The 25,638-nt window shown below is 40.9% G+C and overlaps 1 protein-coding gene across 4 annotated transcripts in view; it reads right to left on the bottom strand.

The window, feature by feature from the left end:
* The window catches only part of UBE2F (ubiquitin conjugating enzyme E2F (putative)), a 97,620-nt gene extending 74,547 nt beyond the window's left edge, over positions 1–23,073 (bottom strand). For 3 of the 4 annotated variants that reach the window (XM_014951972.1, XM_014951971.1, XM_014951970.1), the window contains exons 1-4: positions 22,937–23,073; positions 13,525–13,554; positions 9,362–9,427; positions 2,106–2,173 (exon numbers count right to left, since the gene is read on the bottom strand). In XM_014951972.1, the coding sequence (XP_014807458.1) occupies positions 2,106–2,173; positions 9,362–9,427; positions 13,525–13,554; positions 22,937–23,054 (282 nt within the window). In that variant the 5' untranslated portion in view covers positions 23,055–23,073. Of the gene's footprint in view, positions 1–2,105; positions 2,174–9,361; positions 9,428–13,330; positions 13,361–13,524; positions 13,555–22,936 lie in introns of all 4 variants that reach the window. The other variant, XM_014951973.1, reaches the window with a different exon arrangement.
* Positions 23,074–25,638: the final 2,565 nt, after the last annotated feature.

A 25,638-nucleotide genomic window follows, 5' to 3' on the forward strand; every position in this document is an offset into this window, starting at 1 on the left:
TCATCCAACATTTCACCTGCTGCATTTTTTTCTAAATTGCACAAAGGCAAACTTTTTACTTCCGTATTGAATGAGAGGTGCTCAGAATTTAAAAATCTCTAATTAACATTTGCTGTAGATTTTCTGCCAGTGCTGAGCAGGGAACCATAACAAATCAGAAGATTTTTTAATTATAGCAATTGGGAATCAAAAAAACACAGATCAAAATTAACATTCAGCTCTCCTGTTAACACACAGCAAGTACTTTCCTGCAGCAGTGTTGTTTAACTGAACACCTTAGACACAAAAATTTAAGAAATTTAAATGAGTATATATTGTGTATGTTCCCCTGTGCCCAGGGGTTAAGCTGCTGTTAGTGAAGATGACTAAAAAAATTAGACACTATAGAACACAACAGAGTTTTCCCCCCTTTATACTGAAGGCCATGTTTCTCAGGTATGCAACGGCACGATTTATTCAAGTTAGAACAAGGATGCAGCCAACCTTAAATGACCACCTTTGTTTTTGTAGGGTGAACGTAACCACACACAAGCTAGTAAGGGTGGCCTGTATTACAGCATCAATTTTTTTTGGTGAAGTTAAGGGGAACTTCATAAAAAAACACATCCAAACCATACAACTCCAAGCACTATTTAAAATGCTTACATGTATTAAGAGAAGTATATCAATAAAGACATCTATTGATAGAAAGGATCCCAAACACTTAAAAAAAACCCAACATATTGAGCAGATAATGCTTTACCAATATCATTAAGAAAGGAGAGTGTGATTATCAAAAAAAGGAGGGGGAAAATTCAAAGCTGCTTCAGAAATTATATAGTCCTCCACAAGCATAAACTTTTTATAAGATACAGTGTGTGTGTCTCACTAGACTATAAATAAAGGAGTACTAGGAAATTTGTGAAGGCATCTTCTGAAACACAGACCCAACTCCTCCAATCTCAGAAGCATAACCTTTCTCTTCTACTAGCAGTGTCCATGCACTGTTCTCCAAGCTCAGTCCAGAAATTCAAGCTACTACATTCCAGACCACGGTGCTTCCTTCATATTTGTATATAAACAATGCTGTGACTGCAACTACTACATATAGATAATGCTGAATTTAGGCTTGGTGTATCTGAACATGAGCCAAAAGTCTTCTTGGAAACATTTATTCAGTATCCTTCCCCATACGTTCTTCAGCCTCTCTGAAAGAAGCGTTCTGAACTATCAATACCCAAAGTAAGAAAACAGACAGCAGAAGGTGGGGAAAAAGTTAGAAAAGCAAGCAAAATTGTCGAAACCATTCAATCTAAAAGAAAATGAGGCTTCCTTCTTCCTGAAATTCATATACCTAAATGCAAATATTATAACTCAATTGCTCAAATTAGTCTAGCTTCCTTAAGTATGGAACTATTGGAACACAGAATGGCAGGTGTAATTCCTGAGAACCAGATATGTTTTCCATTTTTGGAGTCAATCATGTTCTTTTGACAGCTAAACTCTGAAAACAATGTCTGAAGTTATTTTTATTGTAATTGCATCTCCCCTCCCTTGCAAGGTTCTACAATTTTAGTAAAGTACAGTATGAAATACCAACATTTCTCATGCTTGAAAAGGACAACTCATATGGAGCTTTCTATTTCCCTACAATAAGATACTGCAATCACTTGTAGGTTCTGACCTGATACAGGAAAAAAATTCACAACAAAGGTGGTTAAACATCGGAACAGAGGCCCAGAGGGGTAGTGGAATCTTCATTCTAAGAGATTTTGAAGGACCAACTGTACCAAGCCTTGCACACCCAAATCCAACTTTTAATACTACCCCAACTTTGAGCAGGAGTTCAGATTACCTCCAAAAATTCCATTCTAAGAGATTTTGAAACACCAACTGTACCAAGCCTTGCACACCCAAATCCAACTTTTAATGCTACCCCAACTTTGAGCAGGAGTTCAGATTACCTCCAAAAATTCCAAGAAACCAAGATTTTTCTAGAAACCCATGATATTTTAGTAATAGACAGAAGTTCCTTTCTTAGTTTCAATCCCAAATTCCCTCTGAAGTCCTATTACCTGGAAAGGAAATCTGAAATTAGAACTAGTAGATGAATGACAAATACTCACCACCATATTGTAGGCATCAGGAACTTCAATTTCAAACTGAAACTTTCCACCTTGGTAATAGCCCTCATCTAGAAAAACAAACAAACAAACAAACAACAAAAATACTTAAATAAGATAAAATAACAGAACCCATATAATACAGAATATCTGTCATTCTCAAGGTTAAAAAAAAGGGGTTATCATCAAATACTTAACCTGTAACACTAGCTGAGCTCTGATCCAATGAGAGTGTGAACATAGTGTCTTCACTTACTCCCAAAATCTTTACAGGAGGAATCAATTTAAGTCAGAAGAGTTAACAGCCCCAGAGCAACCATGGAAAAACCACCTTCCTGATGACAGTATCAGTCAATACCAAGCTAGAAGAACCTTTGATTGAACTTCTCATGTCTCTATAAACACAATTCTGCCACACAGCAGCTATATGGCACATGGTATCACAACTCCGACCCTTGAAATGAGCTGGACACATACTTCACTTGCTAATTCCTGCTCCAGGATTTAGCACATCTTCCTAGATTTGTGCTAGCAATCACGTATCATGAGTAATATGAATAATGGTGTGCAAGAGCATGCTTCAGAGTGTACTACAATAAAAGAGCAAGCTAGCTCTTTTATTGTAATTATCTTAGGATGATATATGGGTTAGGAAAATCTGCCTGCCTCTGTCACCCTCAGATTCAGTACCGAATTATTAAAATGTCGCAATCTTAAAATATGAAATCCAAAAATATCTACTTGCATTTAACCAGGCATAATATAATAGGACAATAATCAGCCTGCAAATCTTGAGGTGGCTGTGCTTGGCAGCTGAAATGCTTGCAAGCGACCCGAAATGTGAGTGCCTGGCATTGTCATTATTGAGTTTTGTCATTAAGAGAGGGAAACAGACAGGTACCCAGCCCACACTGGGGGTCTGGCCCTCCTGAAGAATGCTCAGGCTCAAACCAGCTTGAGTACTTCAGATCTCTCTATCACTTGGCACAGCCATGGTAATGGCTTGAGGGTCAGGAAGGCTGGCTACCATTGTATGACAGTATTTTTTAATTCTATTTTTGAAACCAACATTGCAAAGGGAAGTCCCAGGAAGCAATCTACAGTTCACAGAAAGTTTTAAAACTTTTTTTTTTATCTAGCTTTTTCCAAACCACAAAAAGTTCTAGCTTCTCTACTATATGTCATCAAAATTCTCTTTCAAGATGGTGTCTTCTGGACCTGCTGCCTTCCCAGTCCCTACACAGACCCAGCACGACCTTTTATTTTCTCATACCAACCAATGCACCACATCCACGTGCCCAGGCTTTACTCCACCCTACAACCTCACCACGGTCAGCAAAAGCCTGCAGTTTCCACACTGTAATTGCTACAATCACAAGACAGCAGCTCCTTCCTCTTCGCAATCTCTTATCAGCTGACTTGTTGAAAAGGAGAGGGCATCACTCTGTTAAACAGCACAAACCCCCAGTTGGAGGGGGCAACGAGCCAAGAAATCCTGATGCTGCCAAAGATGAGGCTCAACTGCACACTGTGCCTGCAGAACAGCAAAATTGTTGCTGGGAAGTACATCACAGACCAGCTTCTCCCAGGAGCCTGTGTAGACAATCAACAGGTTCAGGATGTGAACAGCATCAGGAATTTTGGATTGCAACAACAACATAGGCATGGGGTGTGAAAACAGAACATGGTGGGTCTTCCCCACCCCACACAGCGACGTCTACAGCTGCTTCCACACTGAAGTGCCCCCCATAAAGCTGCAAATCTCACTTTAATAACCTGTCCAGAACACATGCTTTTCAAATACATTCTCTATTTCCACTCCAATTCAATTTTGAAGTGTGTTTGATTTATTAAGTAGTCTTCTCAGGCATGTTATGCTTTACCAGAAAGTAAATGCAAATGCATTGATTTTTTTTTGAGGGGGGGAGGCAAGATAAAAGCATTTATCTTTTGTTTTCAAATATACTCAGATAAAAATCAGCAAAGCAATCAATTTCTAAAAAATGAGATGTAAAAGGTAAGTTATACCAATAGCCTCCTGATGAAACTGCTCCCCGTCAAATGTTTAAAACACTCAAAGCAAGATACTGACTGTTTCAGGATGGAATGATTAGGGAAATGGTCCCATATCTCCCTGGGAGTTCAAACAGCTCAAGTACCACTGAGTTACCCTACAGGACACAGCTAATTCCACTTTTAGACACCATCTACCACATTATAGTAGCTTTTTAACCAGGTGTCAGGAATCCTCACTATTTCCAAACAATGCCATTCTTATAAAAACCACAGTCAAAAGTCTCAGGTCTTTTAGTGATCATACTAAAATGAATAAGCAACACCACACAGGAATTCAGGGTTTGTTATAGTGGAAGTCATGTACCTCGAAAGCCTTGCACAGGCCTCCCCACTGCCCTTTGGCTCACACCCACTTATCAAGCTATCACTTCCCAATATATGCAATCACATGAAACACTCACATGTGATTGTGTAAGGAAAAGCCTGCTGCCAGCACAGCAAGGTAAGGAGAAATACCATCGCTGTTAAGGCTGTTCAGGAAGTCCAGCAGCAGAAAGTTATTTTCCTTGGCTTAATTTCAGTAGCTCCTTGGTTTTGTGGACTTGGAACGAAGCGCACGGCAGCTCTTCATATTCCATCCCTGTTACCCTGAAATAGATGCCTGTTGATGGATGCATGTACCATGTGCCTTATGTCAAAGAAAATCCTGAGATTTAATGAATCCTCACTGTAATACAATTGTCCTACACATTCAAGAATGGTTCCAAGGAAGGAGAGCTTGCCAAGACTGTCAGATTCCTGCCAGCCAAGCAGCAAGACTCTCTGCACACTGAAAACTCCAGCCCCACAGCCTCTGCAGCAGTGCAGGAACTTTGACTTCCAGGCACAGACACCAAGATCACCCTGACATTGCTCAAGAGGGTGGGGAGAAAAGCTGACCAGCTGTTCTTCATTTTCCCTGCTCTTCCCCACCACACAGCCCTAGGTCAGGAGAACTTCCACCCAGCCATGGAAGAAACTCCCAGTGTCCCATGTGCAGGACAAAATCAGACAAGGTGAGTTCAGCAGGAGGGGACAAGCCCAGTTGAGCCTCTCTCACTGTATAAAACCATCACTACAAGAAGAGTGCAGTGTCCTGCAGGATGACTGAGATGAAAACTGGCGTGCAGAGGGGTTAAATTATCACCAGTGTCAGAAGAAGAAAAGGGGCAGGACCAGATGGTGAAAAAGCACCCCTTTTCCATAGCAGAAACACGTTTTACATTAGCTCAAGCACTTTCTTACCACCTATTAACACCTCCAAATGCTGTAAGAGATTCCTCATGCATTAATTCAGTTTTCTCTTATTTGTTTTTTCTGTGTTCTATGTAAGGCTGATAAATCTGTGGAAGACTTAGAGCACTTTACACAGGTCATTTCCAAATACACAAACAGGTCTCCCTCAAAGACAACTCAATACTCATCACTGCCTTGCATTACAACTCATTTTATAATGTTCCAGGTTTACCTTGTCACCAGGTACACTACTGGTTCTGCTGGAAAATAACCAAGGACATATTTACCAAAGTAGAAGAGTAAAGCAGCTCTCCTCCCCTGTTTTTTTACCATTCTCCCTGGATGTTTGTAAATCTTTTCACTAAAGCAACAGTAAAGCACAGTACTCATTACCAATCACCCATCAAAATTTGTATCTCTGGAGGGCCTCAGTACTCAGCCACAGATAAACAAGATAAACCACAGTTTAACAAGATAAACCTTCACAATGAAGTCACCTTAGGGCATCTCAAGCAAGTAAATAGGTTCCCCCACATGGTTGTTTCCTTCCCTGTGTCCAACACCACCCATACAGACTGGGACAAAGGCCCTCAATTTTTTTTAGGCATGGACCAGTGGTGGAAAAAACTCAAGTTCTGGCAAAGTCAATCATGAGGAAAGTGCTATAAATAAAGCAGTCAAATAAAATAGCTTTAGCACGTAACCTAGGGATTTCTCCACTGACAAGACTTTTGCAAAAGTGGAATGTGTCTAAGCTCCAGTTTTCCTCCTACTGCTTAAATTTATGTCTTCAAGCTATATTAACAAGCATGCCTCCCACTTCAGTCTCAACTTTCATTATCAACAACCTGACTCTAATCTTAGTTCATATTCGTAAGGCATTTTGATGACTAGAAGTGCTATGAAAATACTAAACTAAATTATTTTAATGCTTTGAAAGAAAATCCAAGATAATTAGGACAGGCCACAAAGGATGTGCCTGTGATAGTAGCTTCCTGAATCAGCAGCGTTGAAATGCTCAGCCACGCTCACCAACATTTGTCATTTAATGGCACGAAAAACACAAAACAGGCTCTATTAATTCCCTGAAAAGTTGGACTCTAAAATAACCACACTAACCCCAAACTACCCCAACGGCCTGGGAACTGCAGGAAAATTGCATTAACCCTACATATTCCTCCACTTTTCTTCACGTGCAAGCTACCTAAATTAATCTTTATTTTTTTTTCCAGGTCATTACCATGTTTTAGTTTCAGCTTCCAATTTTGTGCTCCAAATATCAGTGCAGCAGGCAGGACCTTGCCCGTGTTATAAGCATCTACCTCCTTATTTTTCCTAGCTTTTGATCCAATATGGTACTGGTACAAAAATAAGAAAAAAGGCAAGTGGTGGCACATTTTTTAACAACAGAACAATTGTTTCAGATGACAAAACAAAAAAGGAGCTTCAGACAGCAAAGAAAGCCAGCAGTATGTGTCTTGGGAACACACTGTTTGTCCATTGTGGCACTAAAACCTAACTCTTAACAATTTTCTAGTGTGTGCTACTATATATCCACTTACGTGCACTGCAGAAAGCTATGGCATAAAGGAATAGGAAATCCTTGAGCACAAGTAATTTTTTTGTCTGAAATAAGTGGTCAACCTCAAAAATCTTCTACAAATTCACTTTCATTTAAAACCTAGGAATTCCTTGAGCACAAGTAATTTTTTTTGCCTGAAATAAGTGGTCACCCTCAAGAATCTTCTACAAATTCACTTTCATTTAAAACTCACTGTCACCAGAATAGTTTTGTGACATTATACACTTACTACAAAAGGTTATTTGAGAAGCATGGAGAAAGGGAGCTGAAAGTATTTCTATTTGGTAGTAAAGTTTATTTTCTTATTCAAATTAGCCTTTTTGTGAGAACCTAAAGAAGCTTCTTTCACTGCCCTCTGGAGACCATCCACATTTGAAAGGATTGCATAAAACAAAGCACCCAAGAACAGGCTTTGTCTTCAACATAAAGCTAGAGCCAAACGTACAAGCAGAATTTCTCGAAGTAACCAAGCTCCTCAATGCAAGAGACAATTCCAGGCAGGAAAAAAAGAAACTGGCTCTTCCTCCTGACTGTCAAGATTCATAAAACATTGTTTAGGCACTGCAAAAATAGCCGCCTCAAGTAGATTTTGGCCCATCTGAGCCAGAAAAACTCTGTGACAGTCACTTAGCTGCTTCTCTGCCACCCCAGAGAAAACTAAGATTTAGCATACTCTAAAGAAAAACCTCAATAATAAAAGAAAATCAGAAAGCTACAAAGATTTTTCTTGTTATGTGCTATGTTCTGCCTTTAGAGAGCTGTGCTAAGCTGTAGCTGATCACAAGATTCTGTACCTGAATTATGCACAGCTGAAAATAGATGTTTACTCCGGTCAGACTGCAACTGCAGAGACTTCAGCTGTGCAGCTATATTTAGAGTAACAAAATGTTAATTAAGATCCTCTCATTCCCAAGATCATTTCAGCAATGAAGCTAGCACAAAAACCATGCTCTGTACCCAACAACTGTCTTCTGACTGCAACATCTCTCTGCACAGCAATTAACGGACAAAAATTGATTATGTTTTTAGATACCTTCAAACTAGTATGAAGAAGCTATCATTGCTGCACGTCCAAGACATCCCTAACTCACAGGGTGATGATCTTGTAAAGCCAACTCATTTCCAAAATATAATATAGCAGCATCATATAAGCTGAAGGACATTTGGTGCAAGCAGACTAACACCAAGTACACACGACTACATCTTCTACACAGAATGAGAGGTCTAGAGTTCTATAATAACACTTGCATTTATTTTTTGATTACACTGACCAGGGCAAACCTTGCTAATCTTTCCATCACAAAAAGGAGTCACATGAATAGACATATTAACAAAGACCACCCAAGATTTCTACTGCTCAGGAAGCACTAGTTGGTTTTGGGTAATAAGCAGCAACAGTGACATCTAGTGCCCATTTGACTTCAATATACTGAATTATCAGAAGAATTCTATCATCTTGTTATGTGTAAATCTTTACTTGTATAGGTAAGACATCAGGATAACTGCCACACTGCATCTAAGTTCTGTTGTCAATAAGCATCTAAAGAAAATTTATATCTACAAGATTCAGTTGGCAGGGAGAGCCTGATCTCAGCACATCAACAAACACATCAACATTGTCACTTAAACAGTTGTACAGTCTCAAAGGTAACACAAACCAAAAATAAGGGATGCATGTGAAATTTAAGTACTCGTGTATGCAAATTCACCCATCAAAGACAAACACAACTTTCTATTCTAAAATGGACAGCCATGCAAGCCAACTCTGTAATTTCAGATGGCTATTAAGAAACTTACACAGAAAAGACAAATTCTGGAAGTGCAGTCCTGAGGTTTTGGTTTTATTGAACAGTATGCCAGCAGATGCTTCACAGTATATTTAATTAATAATTAATGCTCTGATTTCCACATACTTGATTATTCAAAGACTAAGAGACACCGACTTGTTAAGCATCTTCAGCCACACATAGATTTGAAGTTTTCCATAGTGTTACATCTGTCATCTGCCTTTTCAACTCTGCAGCCTCAAGCAAACAGCAGAAAAGAATAAATATGCAACAGGGCTGTAACAGAGTAATTTCTCTAGACATAGGCCAAGATTTCTCTCCGCAAATAAAACAAGGCTGTTTAAAATTGGCTGAGAGGAAAAAAAAGCTTTCAATCAAAGTGAGCAAGCAAGACCTGAATACTTCCTAAACCTGCTCAATTTTGATGGCATCAAATTCTCAAAATCCAGCACTCTTTCGCAATTGCCTCGATAAAATAATCACTATTACTGCCAGTCTGTCTTTAACTAAAAGGTTTATGGGATTCTGGAGAAAACTCATGAAATTACATCTCCTAACCATCAACGCACACAGAAATAAAACATGTTTAAAAAAATTACCTGGGATTACAGTTAGCTGAAAGTAATGAAGCTTGTTTGGGTCAGGAAAATTCACTTTACATGTACCTGCAAAGCAAAACAACAACTTACATCAGACAATTGTTTTTTTCACAGTTGGGAAAGCAAGTATATCATCCTTCATCATAGAATGGTTAGAGTTGGAAGGGGCCTTAAAGATCATCTGGTTCCAACCCCCCTGCCATGGGCAGGGACACCTCCCACCACACCAGGTTGCTCCAAGCCCCATCCAGCCTGGCCTTGAACCCCTCCAGAGATGGGGCAGCCACAGCTTCTCTGGGCAACCTGTTCCAGCGTCTCACCACCCTCACAGCAAAGAATTTCTTTCTAATATCTAATCTGAGTCTCCCCTCTTTCAATTAAAACCATTACCCCTCATCCAATCACTGCACTCCCTGACAAAGAGTCCCTCCCCATCTCTCCTGTAGGTCCCCTTCAGGTGCTGGGAGGCTGCAAGAAGGTCTTCCCAGAACCTTTTCTTCTCCAGACTGAACAACCCCAACTCTCTCAGCCTGTTTCAGAGCAGAGGTGCTCCAGCCCTCGCATCATCTTGGTGGCCCTCCTCTGAACTTGCTGCAGGAGGTCCACATCATTCTTATGTTGGGGGCTCCAGAGCTGAATGTAGTACTCCAGCTGGGATCTCACAACCAAGGAGTAGAGATGCAGAATCACTCCCCTCGACCTGCTGGGCTGCAAGCACACATTGCCAGGTCATTTTGAGCTTCTCATCCACCAACACCCCCACATCCTCCTTCTCGGGGCTGTTCTCAATCCATTCTCTGCTGATTCTGAATTTATGCTTGGAATTGCCACGTCCCAGGTGCAGGACCTTGCACTTGGCCTTGTTGAACTTCATGAGGTTTCCATGGGCCCACCTCTCAAGCCTGTCCAGGTCCCTCTGGATGGCATCCCTTTCCTCCAGCGTGTCAATCACACCACACAGCTTGATGTCATTGGCAAACGTGCTGAGGGTGCACTCGATCCCACTGAGTCACCAACAAAGATGTTAAACAGCACTGGTCGCAGCATCAACCCCTGAGGAACACCACTAGTCACAGGTCACCAACTGGACATCAAGCTGCTGACAGCAACTCTTGTGAGCATGGCCATCTAGCCAGTTCCTCATCCACCAAGTCATCCATCTGTCAAATCTACATCTCCAATTTAGAGACAAGGATGTCATGTGGGATTTGTGCAAAGCAGCATCAACCCCTGAGGAACACCACTAGTCACAGGTCACCAACTGGACATCAAGCTGCTGACAGCAACTCTTGTGAGCATGGCCATCCAGCCAGTTCCTCATCCACCAAGTCATCCATCTGTCAAATCTACATCTCCAATTTAGAGACAAGGATGTCATGTGGGATTTGTGCAAAGCATTTGACACTGTCCAGGTAGATGATGTCACCTGCTTTTCCTTTATCCAACACTAATGCCACTGCAGGAGGCCATCAAATCTGTCAGACACAATTTGCCCTTAGTGAAACCATGTTGTCTGTCCCAACACTGTAATGCCACTGCAGGAGGCCATCAAATTTGTCAGATGCGATTTGCCCTTAGTGAAACCATGTTGTCTGTCACCAATCACCTCCCTATTTTCCATGTGCCTTAGCTTGGTTTCCAGGGGTTTCATCTTGGTTTCATCTGCTCCATGATCTTGCTGGGCACAGAGGTGAGACTGACTGGTCCATAGTTTCCCAGGTCTTCCCTCTTTCCCTTTTAAAAAATGGGGGGGTATGTTTCATCTTTTTCATTCAGCAGGAAATATTCCAGCCATATTCTCCAAATTCACTCCCTGATTAATCCCTCCAGTCAAGTGATCCCGGGTCTTCCCTTTTTCCCTTTTAAAAAATGGGGGTTATGTTTCATCTTTTTCAGTCAGCAGGAAATATTCCAGCCATATTCACCAAATTCACTCCCTGATTAATCCCTCCAGTCAAGTGATTTCATCCTATACTTTAAGTGCCTCTTCCCTATACAGCTACACATCACCTGCAGTAATGGAATTTCATTTCTTTCAGCTGTGAGGAAGCTTATTTCTTTTCTGTAAACCATGCCGTCTCAAAGACCTTAAAATGTCAAAAGGTTTTGGTCTTCTGTATATATACTAGCTACATGTAAGATGACAGCATACATAATGAGCATCTCTTCCTTACAAGTTCATTAATGGTAGCATGTATGTCTTAATATTTGATCATCCACTGCAGTCTGCAAGAAGTCGTGCCACCACAGTCCTATGTTAACGAAGGATTATTCATACCTGTAAGCTATAATGAGATACAAGCTTTACTGAAAGCCTCATCCAAAAGCCAGTGAAGTCTCCACTCAGCTGTCATAATGAACAAGTTATTCTGCATAACCAATTACACATATTAACAGCAAAGGTTATAGAGCATCGCTGCAAACCAAACACTATGTTTTTATTCTCAGACTAGATGAATTTAAGGAGAAGAGGGAGAATGAAGAACAAGCGTGGAAAAAAAACCACATTGGGGAGTTGGACTAGATGATCTCTATGGTCCCTTCCAACTCTAAAAATTCAGTGAAAAAAAATATAAAATATCAATCTGATTAAACTAGTCAGTGGTTTCAATTCACCAGATGCAAATTCACAGCATAACAGCCCTTTGTTCACATTTGATGACACAAAGTTGCCTTCCCATGCACAAAACTGGCCTTTCTTGATTATGGCAGGGACAAGCTGTCAAGCTACCACTAGAAGATGCGTATATCCATGGATACATTATTATCCATATTATGCAGCCTTTAGCTCCTTAGTCCGTCAAGCTGGCTGTTCTTTTTCTGTAGTCAAGAAGCTAAATAGTATCAGAGATACAGACCCCATTTGCCTGAAAAAATAACTAGAACTGTACACAAACACTAGTAATGCACTCCTGTAGTAACTACAAACCTCAGCACACATTTATCAGGCGTCCATTACCCTATAGAAGAGTCTACACAAAAGAGTTTAACCTAAGTTAAAAATATTCTGTGTAAAATCCCTATAGTTCTATTTAAAGAAGAAGAGCATACAGAAAGGAAGAGGTCAATAATGTCTTTCTTCTCTCCCTTTTTGCTGCTTCTGTTATTTTTCCTCTTTGTAACTCCTGTGTGTACACTGAAAAACCTGATTTTTGCTATCTGAGCATCGATCCAAACTTAGAATCATTAACAAATTGAAGATGCTCATCAGAAGCAGCACTCAGAAGTTTAATCTGGAGAAAAAAAAAAGAAATATGCTCAAAGCTTCCCTTCAATGGGTAAAAGGCAGAAACATCCCGAGCTACCTGCCAGCATAATCAGAGAGGATATTCAAATTTTCTTTGTAAAATAAGCATATGGGCAAAACAGTGTGGATGCACAGCACGGCAACAACCTGCACGTACGCTCTCCGTCTGCTGCAAGCAGCTCCTGCCTCTTTCCCTGCAGGGAAAGCATCTTAGATTGCTCTGACACAGGAACATACACCACAGGAACTTCTTCTGTAGAGCGAGCGATGGGCTCTGAAGGTATCTCTGAGCTCATTAGGCAGTAACTGGTTGTGCTGCAAGAACTCGTGGCAGGATGATGCTGTTCTGGTCAACACTTGAAGGGGAAAGGAGCTCAGGAACAAGCCAGCTTCACTGTCAACATCCACCCTCAGCAACAGATACCAAGCAGTAGGAACTTTACCCCCCTTTATAAAAGGGCTTTGTGTTCTCCTGTCCATTACAGGACTAGCCTTCCTAAAGCTAAAGAGCAGAAAACATACACTTGATATTTAACTATCTATCCACCTCTCCACAATCCCTTAAGAGGGAGTAACGAAGAAAACCTGTTCAAACCTGGGTGGCAGAGTTTTGCATAGTTTTCCCTAGAGTTAACAAATACTAACATTCATATTTCGGTCAAAACATTCAGTTCGATGGCCCTTTTCCCCTTAAAATCGATGTCATCAAATGCCATACTTACAAGGTAAATTAGCTTCAAGTTCTGCAACCTCTGTTGAAAGAAAAAAAAAACAAACAAAAAACTGTTATTTATGCAAGCATAAAGCCATTCTTTCTTTCCCTAGAGTTAAAAAATACTAACATTCATATTTTGGTCAAAACATTCAGTTCAATGGCCCTTTTCCCCTTAAAATGAATGTCAAATGCCATACTTACAAGGTAAATTAGCTTCAAGTTCTGCAACCTCTGTTGAAAGAAAAAAAAAACAAACAAAAAACTGTTATTTATGCAAGCATAAAGCCATTCTTTAAGTCCAAATTGGCAGATCTAATTTAAACCACCCTGTAAATCAAACTTCACTTAAAAATATAATTAAGCTACACTGGAGGTTTACCCCGAAATTTCTCTCTAAGCCACACATTACTGAAAAACTCGTGTGCCCTGCAGACAATACGAAGGTATCCTACTGTGATTAGGAGGTTCAACTCTGCCAAGACTGAAGTGTCAGGGCTCCTAATATACAAAACACTGGCATTTCAAAAGGTGGCATTGCAGAAACCAGCATTAAGGGCACCAAAAGAACAGAAAAAGACAGACTTTCACTTCAAACACCTGGCACAGCAACAGGAATTGGTCAGTGACAAAACAGCCTGGCTGGTTGGTGCAGCAAGAATGATGCTTATTTGACTCCCAGCTCCTGCTTCCTTGGCATAGCCCTGGTATCTCTGCATCTCCAACCTACTACACCAAGAGAGAAAACCCCACCAAATCAGAAACACTGTGTTTCATACTAACCTAAAAAGTTCACAACTGCACTCATTAAAATCCCATGCCCCACAGCATTGGAGCAGCCATAACTGATTTAACCAAAGTTGTGCACTGAAAGACATCAGGGGCATACTTTTGCTAGAAGTTTTCAAAGAGTCATCTTTACAAAATACCAGAAGTATAATTCCAGCTATAATCAACGACCTTTTTTTTTTTTTAACCAGGAAAGTAAAAATTAAGACAAGACATAAGGGACTACTGAAAGCTGCAGCTAAACAAACCCATGTAAAACTATTTCCCCACCCCTTTCTCTGTAAACTCACCAGCCTTTCAAAGTGGGAAGCACCATCTATCTTCACTAGAGAGGAGAGTTTAGGACTTGGCTCTCATTTTAAGGTGTTGATGGCTTTCCTTATTGCACTGTGTTTATGCATTGCTTGGCTTAATGAACCCTGCCTGCCCTTCCTTTCACTTTTGAGAAAAGGACAGGTGGGGGAAAAGGGCAAAACCAGGACAGAGCATGTTGAAACCCTCTAATGGCCAGGCTGCAGCTGCTCTGCTGGCCTGGGACCTCACTTCTGTCTCTTGCAAGTTTCAGTAGAGACTTTACTGATCACCATAGCTCCTTTGAAGAGTGAAAAATTTCCTGTGATGTATTCACGCTTCTATGTTTCTGTCTTAGCAAAAAAAATGAGTGGGTTTTCTTGTGAAAACGTGAAAATGAAGGTGTTCACATCCATGGGTACAGAACAGTGTGCTTGCTCTTTGAAGGTGTGCAAAACACATGGGAGGACAATAGGACAAGAGGAAACAGCCTCAAGTTGGGCTAGGAGAGATTTAGATCGGCTATTAGGAAAAAAAATTTACCCTGAAAGGGTCATTTGGGATTGGAACAGGCTGCTCAGGGAAGTGGTTGAGTCACCATCCCATCCCTGGAGGTATTTAAAAGACAGGTAGATGTATTTAGAAGACCTGGAGGTATTTAAAATACAGTTTAGTGATGGGTTTTGTCAGTGTTAGGCTGCTGGTTGAACTAGATGATCTGAAAGGTCCCTTCGAACCTAAGCAGTTCTATGATTCTATAACTAATCCACATGACAGCTTTGTGAACAAAGGCAAGTTCCCCAAAATTAAGGTTTCTAGTCAACTCTGCAACAAACCACTGAAACTAGAAACGAAGCAACTATATAAAGATTTAAAAAAAAAGGAGGTAAAGACCTGTTTCAATAATGTAAACTTCTCGAAACTAAAAACAAAGCAACTATATAAAGATTTTAAAAAGGCACGTAAAGACCTGTTTCAATAATGTAAACTTCTAAAGTACAGAACCAGATGTTACTATTAACTGTATCATATTAACTTTGGTGATTAACCAGCAAATTTAATGTGCCAAAGCTACCACGTCTGTGAGTTTGCCAAATTCTGTAACTCTGATAGTGATAGTCTTGACATTGAACTCATTGTTGTATTTGCTGCTTGGAAAGCAAACACTTTGACCACAACATTCAAGCTCCACTAAGATTCTGAGGTTTTAAGTTACGTATTTTCTACATAAAGCAATACCACTGACAAGAACATTCTCTGTAAAAGAATGTCCCTTGTGCAGTCTGCCAACTTATTGGCATGGTTTAACAGATTGGTAAATAAGCAAAACATAGAAGCAACAAATAGAACACCAAGGCACTGAACTCCTGAGAACTCTAAAAGCCTCACTAAAGAATGAACTTAGTCTTACAACCTTTCTGACAAACAGTAAAAAAATCCAATTCAACTACTTTTCATAATGTTTTGTGGATAATCAGTACCTGTGTCTCAATTCACAGCCAGGCACCTTATTGTTCCTTAAGATACAGAGACAAATAACTGGATAATCCAAGTCCCAGGAAGCATTGTACAAAATCACTCCAGAAGTTCCAAGGGAAGCCACTGCTCATCAGTGCCTGCTTAGTAGTATCTTAGAAGAGGTGCAGAAACACTGTGGACCATCTGAATTCCTCTTGGAGTCAGGAGGACTGACTGCCAAGAAGCAGCAAACCCAGGAGCAGTGCAAGGCCCTGCACCCAATTTGATAAGCCTTCCTGGGTAGGTCATAAATGCAGACACACACCAGAGCTTCTGCAGGGAAAAAACCTGGGGTGCAGTCAGACCAGACCCAGAGTAGCTCCCAACCAGCCAGTCTGGTGTTCCTGAAATATTATTTGATCTGGTGCAGGAGCACACCCAAGCGGCAGGTCCATTTGCAGAGTCCTGCTCTTGACCCAGTGTGCACTTGCTCAACCAGTTCAAATGCTATTTTAACTCCTTAAAAAGAGTTTAAAGGCAAGGGTTAAGCTTAAACCTACCACAGACTTTGGAAAAGCTGAATACAAACTGATTATGTCTCAGAAACAGCTTACAAACTTTATAAAACGGGGAGAAACTAAGCCTAACACAAGCAACCAGAGCTATTTATAAGGGATTTCACAAACAATAATTCTATCTACCCGTGAAATTTCTCAGGACAGAAATAGGAACACACGCTCCTGACGTGCATATGGTTTATGAGACCCCCACATGAGTGTTATATTCAGTAAGGCACAGACTATAATCACGTTGTTCTGCTCTCCCCCTTCCCCCACCGAGACTCAACAAGTCAGAATATAGAAGAGCTTTGTTTACTGGCCTTGCCACAGAGTCAGGCCACACGCCTCCCACTGGAGTTTAAGTCTGCAAAATGAAAGCATTATTTCCTCAACTAGAATTACTGTTCTCATGCACAGCAATACTTACTTCTCTCTGCTTTTGTCCAAATGGCCCCCTCTCCTGTTTAGTTCCCTCTGTAATGTACATCTGTGACACTGCTAGAGATCAAGATGAATACCTTGACACTGACAAAAACTCCATTTGCCAATATGCCAGTACAGACCAGTATTAGAAATCAAACAAGCCACCTAATATTGCCAATTTTTCAGAGTGAGAGATGTGTCTTTTCCTTCCAAATATTTATTTTAAACAAGGTACTATCAAATCACATGCTTCAGCTTCTATAGACTATCACAGAACTGATATCAAAAAACAGAAAAAGCCTCTGTGGGTGGAAATCTCTAACTCTGCAATGCATCACTTCATATTTCAGGTATGCTGAAAATCAGAGGCATAAGTGAAGCAATATATTGAACCAGACCTTCCCTTGTCAGTGAAGTTCTAGAAAAAGTCTCAGTAATAAGTTTCAATTCTTGTGTCTTTTTGGCTTTACAATATCTATCAAAATTACACTGCAAGCGTTTTAGTGCAAACTATTAGTTTCCTCTTTAATAAATATAAATCACTCATTTATCAAGCAACTTTCCACTGTCTTCTTCCAAAAGAAAAAAAAAAAAGAATTCTGGGGGGGGTAAGAGGCATCACTGAAAAGAAAATGCTTTTATGACTTGAGTGCAACATGCAGAAGTTAACATTGCATTTTCAAAACAGACTCATGTAAACTCAAAAGCATTAAGGAAGGTCTTGCTTAAATTCTCAAAAGAACAGTATTTTCTCCCCTCTGAGTTTTCTCACCTGTTATTGTGAGGAGGGATATTACTGTATTTGAAGGCTTGAAGAAAGCAAATATATGGATACTCATTTTTATTTACAATGCAGGTACACCTCACTTTTATGATGTTTCCCACTTCCATCCTTTGGCTTGTACAAATGCACACCTGAAACATTTTCCAGTCACATAGTTCTGGTTGTAGAAGCCACAACTGAGGAATAAACCACACTAACTCATTTTCTTAGATATTAAGTTATTTCAAGCTGTGACAATCAAACTAAGCAGTTGGTAATACACAACTGAACGACAGTGGTTAGGTGCACTCCAAAAAAGCAGTTAAAGGGACAACGCTTTGTGATCAGTAAGTGATATACATTGCCACTACTGATATACTGGCATACTCTTTATTTCAATTTAGTAGTCATGTTCATTATACAATATTAAACTTAAATAGTACTTTGGCTTGTCCTCAGCCACTTTGAAATTTTCAGAAAGGATCTGCCTTTCAAGTTCAGCACTGCATGGCTCAGAGCATCCTGCAGGAGCAGTCAGGCAGTCTCTATTCCTAACTTCAGTAAGCTTCCCCTTAGAGAATCATTTAGAGATGTTTTAACATCAAAAATTACCTCTGCAGCACAGAAAAAACCTGAAAGTTGATAAAGCAAGTGTACTTCTTGATCTATTTTAATTGGTGTACTGGGCTGATAGAATTAGAGCCCTACTCTCCAACTGAGCCTATATTGAAAATCCAGTGAAAACAGAGATGCAAGAATGAGTCACACTGAACTTCTAACAAAGTTGTGCTTTATTAGAGCCACTCTCCCTACCAGAGAGACAGCAGAGCCCCTTCAAGCACCATTTCTGTCTGCTGCTTCTCCCCACATCAGCATTTGCTTTCTACCTTCTCCAGTGTTCATATGTCCTCTGTTTGATTTGTCTAGAAACATGTTAATCACCGCTCGGTCTCCCTCCAGTCTACCCCTCCTTGGCCAGAAAGCCTCTCTCCAAGAACTGGCAGCCTAAATCACTAGTTCTTGCCCTCTTACACCCTCAGATACTTCTGCCCTCAGTGATTTCCAAGTGGTGGATGTTTTCCTGCAACTTCCCAGGGTTTCAGATCAGAACTACCACCACAATCCTCACCCCAGACACATTTGCCCTTCTATCTGAAACCCTGTTTCCCAGGGTTTCAGATCAGAACTACCACCACAATCCTCACCCCAGACACATTTGCCCTTCTAACCTCCCAAACATGCTCCATTAGTTGCTGATCCTCACCCCAGACATTTACCCTGCTAACCTCCCAAACATGCTCCATTAGTTGCTGAGATAATCAGCAGGGTACAGGCTGCTACCAAATCCTGTTTATCAGCCCTGACTAACATCCCAGAGGAAAAACAGCTGGAAGAGAGTACCAAGCTGTCTTAGAATTAATTCCCTACATAAAACTTTAGGGATAAAGTTTTTCCTTTCATAATATGTCCATGAAATAACCCCACAAAACAGTGCCCTGAGGCAAGATTGATATTTGCCTGTATAACAATAGGAGACAGCTAAGCAGTCGAAGAGACAGCTTAGAAAAAATAACAAAGGGCAGCAGTATTTTACAAGTAACTTTTTCACTTAAGTGGGAAAAAAAGCCTGTTTAACTTGTACCCATCACTAAATCCATGGACAGCAGCACCTGACAGCGCTCTATTGACAGCTCATCCACTTCCAATTTTACTAAAAATATTTCAGACACCAACTTTGAACTTTCTTCTCATTCATATGGTGCAAATAGCTAACTTCATACCTAAATTATCACTTTTTTTTTTTGACTATTTTATGGTGGTATCGATCAGCAGACATATGTAGTTGTATACCTAAATTATCACTTTTTTTTTTACTATTTTAAGGTGGTATCGATCAGCAGACATATGTAGTTGGTCTACGCCAAATGTTTAAAAGTTGGTAAGCATCATCTACACTTATCAGTGGCTGAGGTCAAGGCCATCCACCCCATAATCAAAGTGGCATTGATGTATTTGCCACTCAGTGTACACAATACAGGCAGGGTTATCAGTGTGAAACCACATCCTTCAAAGAGATCCTATAACGCTTCCCTGGCCTGGACTCTCTATCAACACAAACAAAGCTGTCTTTAATTTACCTCCAGATAAAAACCAGACGCTGTCTGCATCTGGGCGATACCTCTAGTAAAACTGGCAGACTTCTGCCTGCAGAATTTATTAGACTATGGCCAGTTTACTGTGGATGGGGGACAGGAGAATCTCTCTCCAGCACATCATCACTCCCACAGGCAAACAGCTATCTGACCTTGGTTCATGCGCTATCGCCAGCTCCCAGGGCCAGGCAGGATTTAGGGTACTGTGCCAAAAATCACCCTCAGCTAAGCTTCCAGGACAGCCCACCACGTGTGTAAACTGCTGCACAGATCAGTTGCCTGCTCTTCTCCTATTGACTTAGAAGCTATGGACTGACTTGAGGCCAAAAATGATCCGTACGTGCTACGGAAAAAAGCGTAGCTATCACTGAGCTTCCTAATGTATGTGACCACAGTCCCCTGTTCTTTCAACTCAGGGGCTTTGTACAGAATAAAACCACTAGTTCTAACACCATTAATAGGTACAACTGAACCAGCACTAATCTCAGCACAACTGCTGGGGCAAACAAGGAGAGAACATGCCAGGCCTTTACTCATCTCCTCCATCTTCCTTATTTATGGCCAGGATTTCTTTTGTGTGTGTGCAGAACACCTTTTTTTAAATTTACAATCACCAGGAGATTTTACTGCAGCCTTTCACCCATTCTGCAACTGTCATCTGTTTGATACCACCAGTCTAAAGAAACATCAGCAACAACTTCTACTTAGTCTCCCACCAATTTTGTTTCAAGTCTAATACAACAGCCTGAAGTTGAGCGTACACCAGGCTATTACAGTTCCATACAATCAAGAGGTATAAGGCACTGGTGCTGGTCCAGAGGCAGCAGCACCTTTGCTATATGCACACCTTTAGCAGGCAGCTCTTCACCCCCATCAAACTTATTCCTGCAGATCTAGACAATGTGACCTAACAAGAAATGGCAACATCGGAAGTCCATCTTCACTCAGGCCCTCAACATTGTAGATGCTGCTTCAGCTGATCCAGCTGTAAGGGCTGGAGCAAGTTCTAGAAACTTTTGCAATTGAATGCTCTACATTTAACAAGTAGCTTAAAAGAGAATATCCCCAACAAATCTTTTTCAGACTAGCTACTGTACTTTCTCCTCATTTTCAGTGCAGTTATAGTGATCTACTTCTACTGTCAGTTTCCATTTTGCTCCAGAAACCATTCTGACCACTCTTACAGCTGCTCCTACAACTCTTTTGTGAGAGCCACAAGATGCAACTTTCTTGCCCAATCAGATCACGATCCAACACCTGCACTTGTCAGAAGGATGCCAGTAGTGACCTGCTTTTAACACTCATCAGTCTAGGACTCAACTCATTCAACAGTTGGCCTGTTCTGGTTTGTTAATGGTAGCTGCAGCAATTACAATGTGAATACTAATTTTCTGTAGCTTACATTCTTTTCTTCCCCTGCAGACACAGGTAAGATTTTAGTCATAAAAGTGAAAAACATGATTGCTCTTACTAAGGGTACAGTCACATTTCTTATGGCACCTCATACTATACCAGGCATTGTAGATGAAGTGTATTTATATTACACTGCTATTTTCTCCTCAAGTTTACCCTTGTAGGTTAGTGAAAATCTCAGATTATATATATTTAGTAATTTGGCTTTGTAGCTTAGCCTGGTTAAAGAGCTTATTCCTCCTGCCTGGTATCTTTCCCCCTCAGAACTGGCATTAACTGAGGGTTTCCAAAATGGAAGCCTAAAGCCCCGCTCTTTGTGACGGTTATCATATCAGGGTTTAAAGTGAATTAAAACTTCCTATCCTTAGAACACCACCATGAGAGAAAACTGTGAACATAACATTCCTATAGTCTGCTTGAGGCACTTCCCAGTGCACTGAGGCAGTAGCATGTGAGATGAAACCTTGCTCCAATATGCAGTTTTATGGCAGTATCTACCCTAATTAGAAAATGCCATATGTAACACTACAGCTATGCAGCATCACTCAGGTAAATATACCAGTGTTGGTCCCAAATCATTCCAAAATAAGACCAGGAAACTTGAGCATTTCATTTGACTGGCATGAATTCTAACTATGACAGCTTACACGTCAACAATAGCATATTTCCTATTGATCAATTTTAGTCTAAACATCAACCTTAACAACCTACTCCTTCCCACTAGATCAAGCTGCACTCAACCTTGCCACTAGCTCAAGGATTTAAACACTCAACTGTTACCAGAGGGAGTAAATGAAAGTTTAAAGTTTAAGTGCACAGTAACTACAAAGTGCCAGCACCTATGGATTTTTAAATATGAGATTATCTGTGCTACAGAAAAACTGAAAAGCAAGAGCTGTCTCCAGTTTTATTGCAAAATAACTTCATTGTTGTCTCACAAACTACCTCATTTACCCAGAACTACCACAAAGTGAAAGTTGGGGGGGTGGGTTCTACCAATGGTAACAACTTACAGTAGCTTTTCTAGAACAGACCATATGGTGCCACAAAAATTAGGATATTGGGTTTTATTTACTACTTCATACTGAACTTCCAGTGACTCCACGCCCATGAAAAATACCTCTTTGCTTTACTTTTTTTAAGCTTTTTAAAGTTTATTGCCTCTGATCCATACCATTAGAGACCACCAGGGCACTGCTGTTACTCTTAGGACTTTCTTTCCTGCCACAGGCAGTTAAGTGCTCAAAAAATACCTGTCTATATAGTCTAATCTGATATTCTTCTCCTATATACTTAGCAACACTTATGTAACAATTTTTTATCATGATGTTTTAATTGATGACAAGTTTCCAACTATGGATTAATTTTTCAGCAGAGTAAGGAGGAGGATTTTTGCATTATTCAATGAAAATAAGTGTCTGCCATGGCTTTGGCTGGGATAGAGTTGACTGGCTTACTGGCAGCTGGTACTGTGCTATGTTTTGGATTTGGGATGAGAACAGTGATGGTTTTGGTTGTTGCTAAGCAGTCATGGCCTCTTCTGCTCCTTGTAACAGCAAGCAGGCCAGGAGTGCACTAAAAGCTGGGAGGAGACACAGCCAGGACAGCTGACCAAAGGGATATTCCACACCATATGCCACCATGCTCAGCATATAAAGCTGGGGGAAGAAGTAAGGGGGGAGATTTAGAGTTATGCCATTGTTTAATGGCAACACACCTGCAAACTCTATATCCCCAAAATATGTGTAAATATAAATTCCTTTCACCTTTAACAAGTAATTTATCTCGAACAGACACCCTCCGAGTTGAATCAGAAGCTGGATTGGATGCACGGGGTCCTCTGACACCATCATCCCGCTTCAGCTTGCTTGCCAGAGTTAGCATTACTGCTGTCTTCAACCTAGAACACAAATATTCAAAGTCAATTACCAAAACTAAAGCACTGGGGGGAGGGGAGAGTAAAAAAAGTTATTTAGTTCCTTATTCAACAACTATCATCATATTCTTAGCAATCAAACAAAGAACACGATGTGTACAGATAACACGACTGTAATTAAAAATAAGGATGGCCTAGAGTACTTTAAGAATGACAGCTTGTTTCAGATGTGAATACTGAGAATTTGAGTACGTTAGGCTAAGAGGAAGTTCAATTTTGCTGGAGAAAGGTCAGACTTTCATCACTATTTACAATCCAATTGCACTGCACCATCTACCACAGTATAGCACTGCTTGACATCGTTCCTTTGAAATAACAGCAGTGAAAACACCCCTGCTGCATCTCTGGCCAGACTACCTGCTGAAGACCCTTCTCATCCACGCTCCAGGTGACAATATTCAGAGCTACTTTTTGGCTGGTGCAAAAAAAAAAAAAAAAGAGAAAGAGAAAGGGGAAGGGCTACTGGAACAATTCTCTAACACTAGGAAGTAGCTTTGAGTCAGCTATCAGGACACAGGAAAGGAAATAGATTTAAACTGCATAACAGTAACCCTTCACAGCACAGAGCAATGGTGGAAAGAGTTACACAGAGATATTTGGTAAGTGAAATGAAGGGATTTTTTGCTGTGTCAGTCCTCCACTACAGAAGATAACAGCACTGATAAATAAATTACAATAAAAGGTGGACAGAACACCAAAGTCATAAAACCAAAACATACAGTCTGTTATGGCTTAATACATTTTGACACTACTCCTAGTTAAAAGCAACTAATTCTTCTTACCAGTTTGGCCTAAACCAAAGTAATGCTGACAAGATCATCAGCCTAAAGGCCCCATCACCACTAAAATGGTAAGAGAAATGTTTATCCTTCAGCCACAGGAGTTAATCCAAGAAAATAAAGGGGAAAAAATTGTACAAAGTCAGGATATAGTCTTTGCATGAACTAGTTTTCCACAGAAGACCAGACAGGTGTGATGCTGCAGTTACCGAGACTTGAAACATCAGCTTTCAGATTATAAAATGGAGAATCAGCAGAGATATTAATAAGGCAAATGATAAAGTCCAGCAAACCACTAAGATGACCACACTAAAAAATGACAAGGCTCAGTACAAGATTTATTTCTGTCAGTTTCAGCTTTATACCTCTGAATGTTTCCCTTCTTGCTATAAGCAAGCCCTGAAGTGAAGTTTAACAGGTCCATTGCAACAGCAGTTACTTCACTTGTTCATTTTCTTTGTTCTTTCTCCAGAGAAAAGAAGAGATAAAGCCTCTGGCCTGCCACGCTAGTCACTACATCTGCAAAAGACAGCCCTATTCCTTTCCCAAGGTTGTGAGAAAGTTGACAGATTTACACCAAACATCAAAACAATACCAAAATACCACTGAAGGAGCAAGAAGGGGAAATAAAACAACTGACAGTAAGTACACTCGGATGTTGAGAAAGCCATAATAGATAAGTCAGTAACAAGGTTTAAAAGAACTCAAGAGCAGCTGTTTCACAATAGTACCTAAGAGTATGAAACTCTGGTAAGATCTACAAGAAGGTCAAGTTCTCTGAAACTGACAAGTATCAGCATTAGCTTCAAGACCCAGATTTCAAAAAAAAAAAAAAAGTAAAAGTAAAATTCAGGACAAATGTAAATCTCACTTCCTCAACCAAAATGTAAATATTTGGTAGATTTTTTTCTCCCACTACCCCAGAAAAAGAAAGAATAAGCCAACAAAGCAGTCCTTTTTACCTTGAGAGAGACCTTCTCCCCTGAGGAAGAAGAAAGACAACAGTTGATTTAAAAAAAAAAAAAATTAAAAAAAGGGAGTGGGGGAGTGAGGGAGTCAGAGAAGTAGTTTCCTAAAAGGAAAAAAAAAAAAAAACCGCACCAAAAAAACAGAAAAGAAAAACTGCAGGGAACACCCCACACCCACCCACCCCAAAAATACAACAAAACTTTTAGGTGCCAAGTGCCAATAAAACCAACTTCAATGGGAATTAAATACCTAAGTATCTTCCTAGATCTGTTTCCTCACTGCTTGTCACAGAAAACAGGGAACCCAAAGAGAAGCCTGAGCAGTGTGGAAAAGCGATAATTTGCTCCAGCCATCCCCCAAAATTTCATCAATAGCGCACAGCGAGGAAGCTCCCAAAACTTGCTAACCGCACGGGGAAAGTAAGGCTTTACCGCTGCACGACACCGGGGAGGGAGGGGTGTTGTGCTTATTTATAAGGAAAAGCAAGAGAGCCCCGGAATTGCTCCAGCTCCCCCCCTTCGGAGCGGAGGCAGCGGGGGGGCCACCGGTGCCCGCTCCCTGCGCAGCCGCCGCTACCGGGAGGCCCCTCCGCAGGGGGCAGGGGGGGATCTCCGAGTACGACCCTGCTGGGCCAGAGGAGTAGTTCCGAGGGACCAGCGGGGCCCCCCAGCACCACCGGCGAGGCCCCAAGGCCTGAGGGGGCCGGTGCCGCCGCAGGAGCTGTGGGGGGCACCGCGGGGGTGAGGCGAGGGGACAAGGCCCGAACTGAGTGGGCTATAGGCCC

The sequence above is a fragment of the Calidris pugnax genome, unplaced genomic scaffold (genome assembly GCF_001431845.1).
Source record: "Calidris pugnax isolate Ruff unplaced genomic scaffold, ASM143184v1 scaffold179, whole genome shotgun sequence".
NCBI lineage: Eukaryota > Metazoa > Chordata > Aves > Charadriiformes > Scolopacidae > Calidris > Calidris pugnax.